The sequence below is a fragment of the Rhineura floridana genome, chromosome 9 (genome assembly GCF_030035675.1).
Source record: "Rhineura floridana isolate rRhiFlo1 chromosome 9, rRhiFlo1.hap2, whole genome shotgun sequence".
In the NCBI taxonomy this organism is placed as follows: domain Eukaryota; kingdom Metazoa; phylum Chordata; class Lepidosauria; order Squamata; family Rhineuridae; genus Rhineura; species Rhineura floridana.
In genome coordinates this window covers 82,945,241-82,960,337 of record NC_084488.1, presented here as the reverse complement: position 1 = coordinate 82,960,337, position 15,097 = coordinate 82,945,241, and the positions used below count along the sequence as shown (strand labels likewise).

The 15,097-nt window shown below is 41.3% G+C and overlaps 1 protein-coding gene across 2 annotated transcripts in view; it reads left to right on the top strand.

The window, feature by feature from the left end:
• Positions 1-15,097, top strand: part of EXOSC9 (exosome component 9) — a 40,835-nt gene that overhangs the window by 19,243 nt on the left and 6,495 nt on the right. Inside the window, exons 1-8 of one of the 2 annotated variants that reach the window (XM_061585199.1) lie at positions 3,271-3,640; positions 5,983-6,077; positions 6,910-7,029; positions 7,154-7,256; positions 8,446-8,583; positions 9,806-9,888; positions 10,186-10,318; positions 10,459-10,547. In XM_061585199.1, coding sequence (XP_061441183.1) covers positions 3,575-3,640; positions 5,983-6,077; positions 6,910-7,029; positions 7,154-7,256; positions 8,446-8,583; positions 9,806-9,888; positions 10,186-10,318; positions 10,459-10,547 — 827 coding nt within the window. In that variant the 5' untranslated portion in view covers positions 3,271-3,574. Of the gene's footprint in view, positions 1-3,270; positions 3,641-5,982; positions 6,078-6,909; positions 7,030-7,153; positions 7,257-8,445; positions 8,584-9,805; positions 9,889-10,185; positions 10,319-10,458; positions 10,548-15,097 lie in introns of those variants that run through there. The other variant, XM_061585200.1, reaches the window with a different exon arrangement.

The window sequence follows — 15,097 nt, the reverse complement described above, 5'->3', positions numbered from 1 at the left end:
TGGGGGCGGTCTCATCTTCCAGCACTATCTTGTGTTGCATTTTGGATACTCTGTTCAGAGAGTTTATGTGGTGAGAGTGGTTCACCATTTCCTTCCTCTGAGTTTGGATACAAATTTGTAGGGCAGTACAATATCTCAGAGTGGAGGTCAGGTCTCCTGCTCCCCTGGTGCATTCACTATAGCTGTCCAATTTCCCTGCTTTTTAAAGTTTGATAGAAATATCTGTTGGCTATAGGTATGTTCTTAAACCACAAGGTTTTTTTGCCTATTAATTGTATTTGCATTTGCCATTTTACTGCCCACTCACCCATTTTGGAGAGATCATTCTGGAACTCCTTGCAATACCTTTTTGTTTTAACCACAGTTAGCAATTTGATATTATCAGCAAACATGGCTACCTCCGTGCTCACTCCTAACTCTAGAGCTTTAACGAACAAGTTAAAAAGCACAGGTGCCAATACTGATCCTTGTGGAACCTCACTTTCTACATCCCTCCATTGGGAGAACTGCCCATTTCATTCCTACTCTCTGCTTCCCAGAACTCTCCCGCCCCCTGATCCCCTTTTTAAAACTGTTGTTAGATTTCCAGTCCTCTGGCTGATCTTAGGAACAAATTACATATTTTTGTTGAAAAACAGTAATTTCACATTTGAGTTCTTTAATAAATCTCAAGTGGATGTCATTCAGACCCAGTTATTTGTCAGTTTAATTTGTCAGTAGGCCTAGAACATTATCTCTTGTCACCATTATTTGCCTCAGGGACTGTCTTCCTCAGAAAGTTAGTTCAAGCACAGGTATCTGCTCTCTATCTTCCAGTGTAAAGACAGATGCAAAGAATTCATTCAGGTTCTCTTCAATCTTTTTTTCTACTTTAGCACACCATTGATTCCCTTGTCACTGAAACCACCTCCCTAGCTGATCTGCTACTAAAATAGTTAAAGATTTTTTGTTGTTGGCCTTTAGCGTTTTTAGCAATGTGTTCACTGAATTCATTTTTTACAACTATTTTCTACTTGCATTTCTTTTGCCATAATTTGTGTTACTTTTTGTTCTCATTAGGACAAGACCAGTTTTCTAGAAGAAACTATTTTCTCAGACAACTTCCTTGAGTTTGCTCATTGACCATGCTGGCATCCTTTGCCCTACTGGTACCTTTCTTGATCTACAATATCTAACTCATGAGTCACCACTGTGGTGCTTTCAAGCACGCATATACCAACAGGGGCTTTTCTTGGTGCCTGCACGGTCCCATCCCCGCATTGAAATAAGGCTTGTAAGAAACCTTTTGTAGCCAATAGAAAGCTTTTTCCAAGCCTAATTGCATCATGGGGGCAAGTTAAGGGGGGATACAGCTAGGAAGGGGAGAGTTGCAGCATGCATGTGGTGCCAACAACAGTTTATTTAGTTGCAAATGTGCCCACACGTCTAAAAAGTTTGGTGATCCCTGTTCTAGCTGAAGAAACTCTATAACCTAAAGGTGATATTCTTTGCAGGCATCTGAAAGTACCGTTAAGAGGCTACTAATAGACTCTAGAAAGAAGCTGACATGTTCTTCCTTATTATATCATATCTAGACGGTTGTAAGCAGAAACAAACCATCTGAAATGTTTGATTTGCTCATTACAACAGCCATCACCCCAATAGAAAATGATGAATATTGAATTAACTGTTATACATTTTCTTCTGCCAGTTTATTTGGATTGCAAACTAATTTGGGACAGAGCATGGATTTACATTAGCCAAGCACTGCCTCCACACAAATGACCTTTAATTCAATGGAGTTTCCACAGGAACAACATTTAGTGGATGCTTCTTAGGCTGTATCTGTGTTCTGCATTGCAGTTAAAACTATGAATGAGCTAAATGAAATAAGTATGAAGAAGTGGTATTTGTATATTTTAATGGGTACTGTGTAATGTATTCTGTTGCTTGCATTGTAACATAAATTGTAATGTGCTTGATGGAGGAAGTTTTCTGTCTGGTCTGGTGAAAGTTGGTTTAATTATCATGGGGGGGAGGCTTCCTTGATAGCTGAGGAGAGATTGGAGATAGAACTCTCATATGCAAAAGAAGGATAGAAGGTATTCTGATTGGTGGTTGCAGGTTCAGAATTATTAGACTGGTTGATGTTCTGGGGCTAAACTAAGGGGCATGCAGAAGTTAATATACGGCTCGGTTCTAGTCAGTCAGGGTGAGTCCATGCTGGCTGGTGCTCATGGTGGACAGCAAGAAAAAGACAGCAGAGGAAAATCAAGGAAGAAGAAAGATCTGAGTGGGAGGCAGAATGGCTTGGTGGCTGCAGACTTGCTGGGGTAGCTGCATAACTTGGATTAGACAGGACAAGGGGAGATCCTGTCTGCAGCGCTGAGGGAGAAGAACTGAGAGGGAGATTTGAATGCTAGGCCCTGATGTCTGGTAGGAGAGCCAGAGGAAGATTCTAGGACAGTACAGCACAAACAGACGTGCTTCAATAGGGCTGTAAACACACTTGTCACCAGATCAAAGCATTTCCATTAGCCATACCTGGAAGGGGAGTGGGCTGATCTGCTGATCAGTTGTGAAATCTGAAGCTGAGGTTTTTTTTAAAAAAGCACTCAAGCTGCTCCCACCAGATTGCACAGTAAAAAGGGGTGGAGGTTGACTAACGTTGTGTGCCCATTTTCAGAAGAGAGAGGTGGAGATGCACCAGAACCAGCAGAACAGTGAGTGTGTTTCTACCCTAGGTCTGCAAGAGACTTCAACAAAAGTCCTTGGCAATAGTAATAGTGAGGCTTAACTGTGGTGGTGTAAATACAAGGGCAATCTCACTGTGAAGGAAAAGCATTGCCTGTGAAGAAAACCCATGAGGAAGTAGCTTGTATGCTACTAACCTTTTCTTGTTAACCATTTTCCCCCTCAGAATCTTTTCTATATCTTCTAGTATAAATGTAACAACAACAACAACAACTATTATTATTATTATTATTAACAGCAGTAGCAGCACCCAGAGCTTGGAAAAGTTACTTTTTTGAACTACAACTCCCATCAGCCCAATCCAGTGGCCATGCTGGCTGGGGCTGATGGGAGTTGTAGTTCAAAAAAAATAACTTTTCCAAGCTCTGCCAGCACCCCTCTAGGCACATGTCGTTGAGCCATTATTAACTAAAGATTCTCAGAGTGGCTCGCCACATTATAACGAGATTGTTCGCTTTGCGGCCGCTCGAGGTCGCTCTCCCCCTCTAACATAAACACAATCGCCTCGCCCGCCCCCTCTCATTCACGCAGTGCTCCTTCCATTTACGTCAGCCGTTGCCAATCTGGCAGCCCGGCCGAAATTTTGGACTACAATTCCCATTGGCCCCAGCCAGCTGTAGTCCAAAACGGTTGGCGAATAACAGGTTGACAAAGGCTAATTTACGGCCTCGTTGCTAAGGTGAAGGGAAGCCGCACCCTGCCTGGCCGCTCTTTGCAACTTATGTGATTTCTTTGAAGTCGTATGCGTATGACGCCATTACAGCGCGCCAGGTAAGGAAAGCGCAGCGGCTGGTGCGAACGCAGGACGGGAGAGGACCGTAAAACCGAAGCGGCAGCCGCTATGAAGGAAACGCCGCTGTCCAACTGCGAGAAGCGGTTTCTGCTCCGGGCTATCGAGGAGAGAAAGGTGCGAGAAGGCTGGTAATATAGCTTAGCTGCTATGCAGTACAGTCATGTGTTGGAGCTCGAGAATGGAGCTGCGCTGCCGGTGTGGCAAGCTGGGATTCCTCTCCACGCGGGAAAAAGGGGCGCGCGCGGGAAGCGGAGGAGCCTCGCGCGCAATCTAATTGATGGCGCGCGGAACTGGAAAATCTCGATAGCAGTCACTGTGTGACAAAAGTACGCCTTTTATCCCAGCATTTGCTCCAGGATAGCTGACCTGGAGTTACTGCCACGATTGGTTCTGTTCTCATTAGCAAGTCATTTGGCCTAGAAGTCTTCGTTTGTGTCGCAACATCGACTCTTTAAAAAAAACTCGCTTTCGGGAGCCACAGGAGTGACAACGCGGTTATTAGGGAAGCAGAGATTGTACAGTTCACGTTTAAGTACAAATACTGTGACTGAAAGCTGGGGGAGAGAATTGAGTAATACAAAATAAGCTGAGGGAATGCCTTCTACCCGGCACATCCAGATAAATACACCTGGAAAGGCTGGTGCAGGAGTAATAGGTCATCTCATGATCCTTGACCCTCAATGACTTTATCTACTTCTGCTATCGTATCTATTTGCCTATTGAATATTGTTTGTTTATGCTGTATTTTAAAATACATTGTAATCTGCTTTCTGAGGGTTTTTAAACTGAAAAGCAGGCTGGAAATGTATTTGTTTTATAGATTGGATTTCTGTCTTTAACAGTCATAGGCAAAAATCAACAGGTGAAGCTTGCAGGCATGAAGATTCAAAAATGGGGGAAACTGCACCCTGTTGACCTCAGGTTATCCTATATCTCCTTGCACATGTTATAATTGCTACCAGACCAAACTCAAGGTGTTGACATTGCCTTAAATGGCTTACAGCTCAAATAGTGGAGGAGCACATCTTTCATCATCTGCCAGCCAGAGTGTTGTGGCTGGCAGATGAGACCCTTCGCATGATTTTTCCGGTGGGTGTGGCCTGAGATAGGAATTTCTCCATGATGGTCCCAGGTTGTGGGACTTCCTAACCCATGAAGGGCTCCCCATGTTGCTCTCCCTGGTGTCTTTTTGTCAGCAAGTGACCCGTCTTTTTATACAAGTATTTTGGGAAGGAATCTGAGTCCTGTTTTTAGGACTGCTGCTTATTTTATCTGATGTACTATCTATTTTGTGATGAAGTTGTGTTTTCACCTATTTTAATGGTGGTTTTTACCGTTGTTTTGTTTAATTGTACATTTTCTTGGGGTCCAGAGGGACAAAGGGCAGTTTTTAAAATATTATTAATAATATAGCTGATTGAAGGACAGGAACCCCTATCCACAAAAAGGTGCTATAGCATTAAGGAGGACTTATTTAATTATAATTTAACAAAATTTATATACCATGTTATTGTAATATTAGAATTACAATATTAAAATTATTGTTTTAAAAAGTTAAGAACAAATAATTAAAACATTTAAAAGATAGTTGACTGCAAGCTACAAAAGATTAAAAATACATCGGTATCTACGTATCTGGATTGACTTGCCTAAACAAAAATGTTTTAAGCAGGTGCCTAAAAGAGTACAGTGAAGGTGCATGCCTGATGTCAGTAGGCAGGGAGTTCCAAAGTATAGGTGCTCCCACACTAAACTCTCTGCAACTTTTGATACCATTGTTCATGATGGCCTCCTGGACTAGGTCCATGGAATGGGAATTGGCGGCACTGTGCAGGGCTGTGGAGTCGGAGTTGTGGAGTCGGAGTCGGAAGCAATTTTGGGTGGAGTCGGAGTCGATAGAAATGTTCCGACTCCGGCTTCAAAATAAATTTTGATTGACAATTTTTTAAAAATATAAATTCAAAACGTCAAAGAAGCTTCCCATGAAGTCAGCTGTAGTTGAGCATTTCACCATAACTCAACATGGAAAACATTTTGTGTGTCAGTGTATGACACAGGACCCAGATGAAGACAAATGCTGTGATGCCAAGATCAGCGCATATTCAGGCAGCGATAAAAATGCTCCTATGAGAGCTTCCAATTTAAAAAGACATTTACAGCCCTTTCCAGGGCTGTGGAGTTGGAAGCAATTTTGGGTGGAGTCGGAGTTGGACAGTAGAAAAATAGAGGAGTTGGAGTCGAAGGTTTGGCGTACCAACTCCACAGCCCTGGGTTCCAGTCCTACCTATGGGACTGAGTCCACAGAGTAGCATTGGGAGAGTGATTTTTTTCCACTGGAGTGTGTAGGGGAAGTCTAACCTGCATGTAGTGTTTTTTTACCTTGTGCCTTAGAGTTTGTGCAACATTCCCGGTCCCACACTTCATATCTGTAACACTGCTGTGCTATCACTCTGTAGCGTCTAGATGGGCGACAGTGCTATGACTACAGAAATCTCCGCATTTCCTTTGGTGCTGACTATGGCTGCTGCATTGTGGAGCTTGGAAAAACCAGGTATTTCAAAATAAGGGACACAGCTATCTGTAACTGAATTGCCTCACTACCACCGTCTCCATTTTGGCAATCTATCCTCAGCTGGAAAGAATGCTGTGCAGCTCATTTGGAGACCTACTTGCTATGACAGGCAGGAGAAAGGTATGAATTAAAGAAGCAGGAGAAACCTAGGTGGGAAAATCCACAGCTACCTTATTTCTTTCTTCATTTGGAATGTAAAGATATAATAGGGAAGGACCATAGCTCAGTGCAGGAGCATCTGCTTTACATGTAGAAGGTGCCCAGTTTAATCCCTGGCAACTCCGGGTAGGGCTGGGAGAGGCGCTTGCCTGAAACCCTGGAGAGCCACTGCCAATCAGTGTAGACAATACTGAGCTAAATGGATCAATGATCTGACTCAGTATAAGGCAGCTTCCTATGTTCCTAATGTCTGTTTTTTTAAAAAATGTAAATGTACTGCCTTCAAGTCGATTTCTACTTATGGCGACCCTATGAACAGGGTTTTCATGAGGCTGAGAGGCAGTGACTGGCCCATGGTCACCCAGTGAGCTTCATGGCTATGTGGGGATTTGAACTCTGGTCTCCCAGGTCGTAGTCCAACACCTTAACCACTACACCGCACTGGCTCTCCTGTCTGTTTTTTAATTGCAGCCTAATAACACAACTGTTGCCTCATGGCTTACAGGTAACTTATCCCAGGTAAATTTCACCTCTATGCCAGAGAGTGGCATTTTGGAATAATTCCTTGTTAGTTTTCCTGTCAAATGTAAATAATTAGTAAGATGATGTTGTTTCTAAAAGTTTGTCTTTTGGGTGGCTTCTCTTTCTGCAGAGTTCTTGGACAAGTATCATGTGAACTTGTCTCCCCAAAGCCAAATCGTGCAATAGAGGGCATACTGTTCTTTAATCTTGAACTCTCTCCTATGGCATCACCTGCTTTTGAGCCTGGAAGGTATGTGAATGTTTTCCCTGCCCTCACAAATGTTAACAAGCAGAGATAATGCAAGGAAATTATTGCTCCTGCCTTTATACTTGTGAGGAGCAAATGATTTATGTTGTTCTTGTTTTTATTCTAGACAATCTGAGCTGCTTGTAAAACTGAATCGACTGTTAGAAAGATGTCTGAGGAACTCCAAATGTATAGATACTGAATCTCTCTGTGTTGTTGCTGGTGAAAAGGTGTGCAGTTACATGAATTCTAAAGTTTTAAATATTAGGGAGTCAGTTACCACATTTTTAGAATTCATACTCCTCAGCCATGATAAAGTCAGTGTATTTTAATATTAAACTATGAATCTGCAAATAGTCATTTGTACATATCCATTATCAGATTTCCCAAACTGTGATCTAAGTTTGAGTCTAAGTACTATTCTCCCTGATTTTAATCTTCATATTCTTCATCAGCAGAGTAACTGAACATGCTGACTGATGTTTTTAGACAAAATAGTTCACCATATTGTTATATTTTGCAATTCCTCTTTTCTTTTGCATCATATTATTTAGATGATGATCCTGTAGGCAGCAACTTATTTTCTCCATTTTTGTACAGTACTTAGCACATATTAGGTGCTTTTATAAATAATATCTTATAATGATTTGCGAGAAATGTCCTCCAGTTTTTAGTAAACCAATCCTAGGCACTGAGATAAATAAGACTTAGACCCACATAAGGTTATAATTGCTGATTATTTCTAAAGATAATGTATGGTATATGACAAAGGTATTTTAAATGCCTGATGAACAATAGGAGACCTCCAATATTTCTCTGCTAAAGGTTTGCAATAGCAAAGAATTAATTTATAAAAGAATTTATATGCTGCCCTCTCATAAAGTATCAGGGTAGTGTACAGCAATATAAAACATTAAAAAGCCATTAAAAGCAATATACAAAGTACTGTCTGGAGAGTTTTTACTGAGGGTTTGCTGTTACTATATACATCAGCTACAGAAGAAATTGGGAACTGTGGCCCTCTGGATGTTGAACTCTCACTCGTGTTATCCCTGACCATTGGCCATTGTGGCAGGGTCTGATGGGAGCTGGAGTCCAACAACATCCCTGCTCCACACTGGAAAGGGTCTAAAAATGCTAGTGTGTGATCACTGGTGAGAAGGCTATGTTAAATACTGCTGCAGAGATCTTTTATTCCAATGCTTTTAACCATCTCTTCAGAACCATCACAGGCTAGAAGTGTGTGAGTGATTCATCTGAGTTTTGATTCTTTGCTCAAATGTCATGTTTTCTATAGTTTGTATGGTGTTTTTCAAGGAGGTAGTAGGCAAATGTGTGAACAGAACGTCTTAGCTGATCCTTGTTGAACAGTAAAAACACTGAAAAGAGAGCTGAAATGCCTTGCTTGCTTGTTCTGAGGTCTGGCAAATTCGTGTGGACCTGCATTTGTTGAATCATAATGGAAACATTATCGATGCTGCTAGTATAGCAGCAATAGTGGCATTGTGCCACTTCCGGAGGCCAGATGTGTCTGTGCAAGGAGAAGAAGTAACACTGGTAAGTTGCTGTGGAATTGGATCTTTACTATAGGGATGGACCTTACTTTAGTCTTACAAGCTTTACTTTAACTAGTATCCTGATGGTCCACCAATATGTATTACATTTACAAAGCAAGACAATGTACTTGGGACTTCTTAAGCAAGAGTGCATACTTAAGATCACTTAGCACAGATTAGTAAAGCACTGATTAGAATATAAGAAATGCCTTGTTCAATCAGATCAGGGTCCAGTATTCTTTGCAATAATTCCAGTAGGAACTAGATGGTCTACCAAGAATTGGCTAGCAGATTGCTATTCCACTTACATGTGGTCTTTATTGATTTTGGATTTGTGATTTTGACGCCAGTATGGTGAAGTGATTGCAGTGTTGGACCAGGGTTCAAATCCCTACTTGGCCATAAAATTCATTGGATGACTTTGGGCCAGTCACTCCCTCTCAGCCTAACCTACCTCACAGGCTTGTTGTGAGGATAAAATGGAGGTGAAGAATCATGTATGCTACCTTGAGTTCCTTCGAACAGAGGTAGGATACCAATGTAATGATAGATAGATGAAAATGGAAATGTACTGCCTTCAAGTCGGTTCCGACTTATGGCGACCCTAGGAATAGGGTTTTCACGGTAAGCGGTATTCAGAGGTGATTTATCATTGTCTTCCTCTGATGCTGAGAGGCAGTGACTGGCCCAAGGTCACCCAGTGAGCTTCATGGCTGTGTGGGGATTCGAACCCTGGTCTCCCAGGTCGTAGTCCAACACTCTAACCATTACGCCACCTGGATGTAGCGGATATGGATATAGATAGATAAAATAACATATTTATGATACGCCATCTTGTGTTACTTTGGGAGGAAGAGCAAGATATAAATGTAATAAAATACTAAATTTGAACTAATGTATAAAATATTAGGGGATAAGAGAAGGAAGCTTCTGTTTGTTTAGATACAAAGACTTGATCAGCTTTAGCTAAGACTCCTTAGTGAGGCAAGTGGGGAACCATGTATGCTACCCTGCGCTTCTTAGATGACAAGATATTATAAATGTAATTTATAATAATATAAACCATTTAATAGCATATCTATTTTGTTCTTCTCAACCCTGTTGGAGGGTTGGAAATTGTTTGCTTACAGTATTTAAAGCAGTATAACCACTTAGTTTTACTCAATTTCTGCTTACTTACAAAATTAGCTAAGTAAAGTATTATTGTATATTGGATTATTTAGTATACCCCTGAGGAGCGGGATCCTGTCCCTCTGAGCATCCACCACATGCCTATCTGTGTAAGCTTCGCCTTCTTCCAGCAGGGGTAAGTTAGCCTTGTTCCATGAACTGAAAGCAGTTTTCCAGTATTCCTAGAATTCAGACGTGTACACCAAAGAGGAGTTATAGAGTGTGTTCTTTGAAATGTGATAATATGCTTTCTTAATCTGAAAAACCAGTTGGTAATTGCAGTGTAATATGACTGATTTTAATTAGTGTTTCATCAACTTGTGTTTGTGAATTAAAACCTACCTTGAACATATACCTAATATCTTGCACATTGGGTGTTTCTACCCTCTGTTTTGAGGTAAAAGCTTATTGATTGTTTTTTAAATGCTTGCAGGACCTACTTATTAGTGGATCCCAGTGAACAGGAGGAACGTGTAATGGATGGCCTCCTTGTGATTGCCATGAATAAGCACCGTGAGATTTGCACGATTCAGTCCAGTGGTGGGATTATGCTGTTAAAAGATCAGGTGATATGAAAGTTTCTGAAGCTGAGTATTAAGCTGTGGATCATACTTCCGTTTGTGTTGGTAGTTTGTTTCCCACAATTGGTTGATCCTTCTTTTTACTTGTATTTGCTTATGTCATAATATTGATTTGTTTACCACAGGTTCTGAGATGCAGCAAAATAACAGGGGTTAAAGTAACAGAAATCACAGAACTAATTCAAAAAGCCTTGGAAAATGATCAAAAAGTTAGGTGAGTACATTGCACAGGTGCATGCATGGACTGCCTTCAAGTCAATTCCGACTTATGGAGACCCTACGAATAGGGTTTTCAGGGTAAGCAGTATTCAGAGGGGGTTTACCATTGCCTTCTTCTGATGCTGAGAGGCAGTGACTGGCCCAAGGTCACCCAGTGAGCTTCATGGCTGTGTGGGGATTCGAACCCTTGTCTCCCAGGTCATAGTCCAACACTCTTACCACTAAGCCACATTGGTTGTCATTGTACAGGTACTCACGTACATAACTAACTTGTTCCCTTTTAAAGTAATCTACCTATTTTGTAACTCACACTTTGTATAAAATTTCCATGGTAAATTTTCTGTTAACAAAAGAGTTAAATTGGACCATTAATAATTTACTCAAGCCATTATAAATAAAATTCACTAATAGGCAAAAAACCTTTTTTAAAGTCTCGTTATTCAATAATCTAAATATGGATGGATTTGTTAAGAACTTTGTGCACAGCAAAACTCACAACTCTGCAAAATAATATTCACTAATAGGGGGAAAAAAACTTGCAGTTTAAGAACGTATCTATAGCCCACAGATATTTCTATCAAACTCTAAAAACCAGAGAAATTGGGCAGCTATAGTGAATGCACCAGGGGAGCAGGAGACCTGACCTCCTCTCTGAGATATTGTACTGTCCTACAAATTGGTCAAAATGCAAACACCATTTGGGTTGGTCTTTCACAGTCCAATCCACTTCCTGTGTAGCTTGGAAGAATTTGGTAACGTGCCTCTGAGTATATGGTGAGTGGTGGCCACACCTGCCATCTCCAAAGATAGAGAATTATATTTTTGTATGTTTGTTGGTGTTCTTCTTACTTTGCTTCTTTCCTGTGTTACTAATGTTTCTACAGAGAATCTAAACTAGAAAATTTTATTTTCCTCATTATTCATCCCAGAAATCTGTGTCAAATTTATTTTTATTAATTTCAAAGCCTTTTTATTGGTCAGTGTCATATGATGGTGAAGACAGCCTTTTGAGTTTCAAATTGTTGGTTATGTTCTATTTCTATTTTAGGTGCATTAACAGTGGAATCTGGAACTGTAGTTGGATGTAAAATCAGGCTGATTCCAATATGTTGCTCCTTCAGCAATGACTCTAGCTGTTGGGAAAAAGAGGATAATAATAATAATAATAAAATTTTATTTATGAGTCGCCTATCTGGCCGAATTAACGGTCACTCTAGGCAACGTACATTTACATATTAAAATACAATAAAAACCAATGAAAACCAAAACAGTAATTAATGTACCAGTATTAAAAACAACCTACCCCAGAGATCCCATAGGCCTGCCTGAACAGCCAGGTCTTCAAGGCCCGGCGGAAACCCATCAGGGAAGGGGCATGGCGAAGAACATGTTTGCATGTTTTCAGCCTGCTATGTTTAAACCACTTCATTTAAGGCAAGGTGGGCACGGTCAATTAAAAATATAGAGCACACCTAGAATTTTGCTAGAATATATTTCACCTCCCAGTGTTTTATCTTGTGCAAATTGACACACTCCTGAGGTCCACTGGAGACTATTCTGCAGAAGTCAGTGCCATTATTATGTTTGGAGTTTTTTTAGTGTAAATTTTGCAAAGTGTTGCTGTACTTCACATATCTGCAGAAATAGAAACAAAAGAAAATGATTTCCTATAGGAAACGTCATTAAAATTGCAAAGGAAATCAGACATATTCAAAGTGACCATCTGAACTATATCAACTGTCTTAATAATGTTGCTTCCTCCCTGCTAAAACAAGATCAGCACAGCACATGTCTTCTTTCTATTCTTTGGGCTGATTGCAGGAGTTGCCACCACTCACCGTATGCTCAGAGGCACATGTTACCAAATTCTTCCAAGGTACACAGTGGATTGGACTGTGAAAGACTAACCCAAATGGTGTTTGCATTTTGACTAATTTGTAGGGCAGTACAATATCTCAGAGAGGAGTTCAGGTCTCCTACTCCCCTGGTGCATTCACTATAGCTGCCCAATTTCTCTGTTTTTTAAAGTTTGATAGAAATATCTGTGGGCTATAGGTACATTCTTAAACCGCAAGGTTTTTTGCCTGTTAGTGAATTTCCCTGCTTTTTAATCTGGGAGGTAAGAGATGGGATCCTGTGCAAGTTAGCACCAGCAGTGACAGAAATAGTTCAGCAGTGTATTTTAAATGTTATATTACCATCAAGAATGCCTTTACCTTTACAAGAGGGTCATGGCTTAGTGGCAGAGAACATGCTTTGCATGCAAAAGTCCCCACATTCAATACCCAGCATCTCAAATTAGGGCTGGCAGAGATCCTTTTCTGAAACCTTGTCAGTCATTACTGAGGTAGATGGACTTGGTATATAGCAGCTTCCTATGTTTGCTATACTCTACAGGGGATACACAAAGAAATATGCTTGACACCCTTTCTTTAAACATTGTGCATCTTGCAATCTATAGTGCTTTGCAAAGTATCAGCAGTTACTACCTCTTCTGCTTTAATCTCTGAATGCCAGTCATAGGGCTCACTGTGACAGATTATACACTTAAGAAGCAACTGTGTGTTCTGAGATTCTTAAACCTGAAAAGAGTCACATTATCCACAGTATGGAAAATACTGATTAAAATTAAATCATAGCAGACAACAGCAATGTTGCAGAGTTTTAACCAGCACTGGCTCCCTGCCCATCCTGCTGGCGGTCATTTCCAGTTTCTCTTCCGGTAAGACACGTTTTTTATCTCTGCTCCGCTTTTTGCTACATTTTGTGCCTAGTTACCCCTCTTTTGACCTCTGAGTATTGGATTATAAGGCTCTTAATCATTAGCATTTTCTGTCTTAAAGACTTACTCCCCAGATGACTGCAACCATGAGATTAGACGTCTCATAAATCTTGGTCGTCTGCTGGAGCCATAAAGTTCTCTCTCTGTCTGCCAAATAACAAGCTGTAACGTCTGCGATAGCCTTCATTCAACTCACTAAACATAATCTTTTACAGAGCAATGTTGCAAAGGAAGGCTATATTACAGCCACGTCACTTTTCAAGCTAACCTCTGACTTATTTATTATTTAAATTGAGCAAGTGAGCGAGCAGAGACGCAGGAAGAGGGAGAGAGCGGGCTTGGGGGGGTAGGGCAAGTGAGCAAGGACAGGCGGAAGGAGAGAGCAGGGGGCTGGGGGCAGGGCGATTGAGCGTGTGCAGATGCAGACGGGGAGAGAGTGGGGGTGAACTCCACATTGCAGTGTATGGATGCAGGAGGATTTTTTGTTTAAGTCACAAACAGTAGGATACTCGTCCAGGGTCTCAGGGGGTCTTAGACCCTTTACTTTTTTGGGAGCAGAGTCCCAGCAGGGTCCCTATGTGTCCAGCATCTTATGAACCAATCAGCATGAAAGGGGAGTGTGTTAGCTGCTGAGAAGAGTCTTCTAACATGCTTTCTTGTCCTTTCCTGCTGATTGGAGCCAATCAGAGTGAAAGGAGGTGAGTCAGTCACTGAGAAGACTCTTTTCAGTAGCTAACACTCTCGTCTTTTGTGCTTATCCTACGGACGTCTATTGTTATGGGAGAAGGCATTAAAAAGGATCTTATTCTCAACCCAGCAGCAAAAAAAGGAGGGGCATGGCTGTGACTATCATGAAGAGACCCTGCACTTGTTTAATTTGCTACTGCACTACTGGTAAACAGAAAAACCACTTGGCCACCTCATTAGTGTAATATGGTATTACACTAACTGCAAATGTTTGATGCCCCTGCAAATGTTTGATGAAGACCTTCTGTTCTTTGCAAAAGATGAAGAGGAAAATGCCTCTTCCCTATACAGCAAAGGCTTTCACAAAAGTGGGAGGTAGTGGCCAACACAGCACTAATTTCAGATGGGGGCTTCAACACAGGACTAATTTCAGATAGTGAGTGAGTGAGTGAGTGAGTGAGAGAGTGAAAGAGATTTAAGATTAAACAACCAAGAGCTAAATTCAAGATTAAAGTGTTACAAACAAAGAGTCTCATACAATCTCAAAATAACTACAGCAATGTTATGAGCACAGGTCAAACAGCCACACAGACTGCAAACAAAAAGTATTTGAGCTTTTGTAATTTATAAACCCATTTAAGGATAAGGGGTGGGGGTGGCAGGGCGATTGAGCCAGCAGAAAGAGCAGGCTGCGGGAAACAGTGGGGCTGGGAACACACACACACACACATATCACAGTCACTCACCCCCATTCTGCTGCTGCCTTCTCCGTCATCCTTGCCCTCTGGCTTTCTCCCTCCACCGGCCATTTTTTCTCTCTCTCTCTTGCTTCCTCACACAGAGCACAAGGGAAGAGCAAGCTCAGCAGAAGGCCAGTGCGAGTCACATGTCTGTTGCCCACCAATCACAGGAGCAGCCTTCCCCTGCTTCCTCCAAGTAACTGGAAGGGGAGGGGGGAGGAGGAGTGAAACGAAAGAACTCCTGCTTTCTACTGCGCCTGCGTGACGTTATCACCCACAGCAATGCATTTTTTAATCTATGAATTAAAAACAAGCCATGCTGTTTTTTTACTTTAA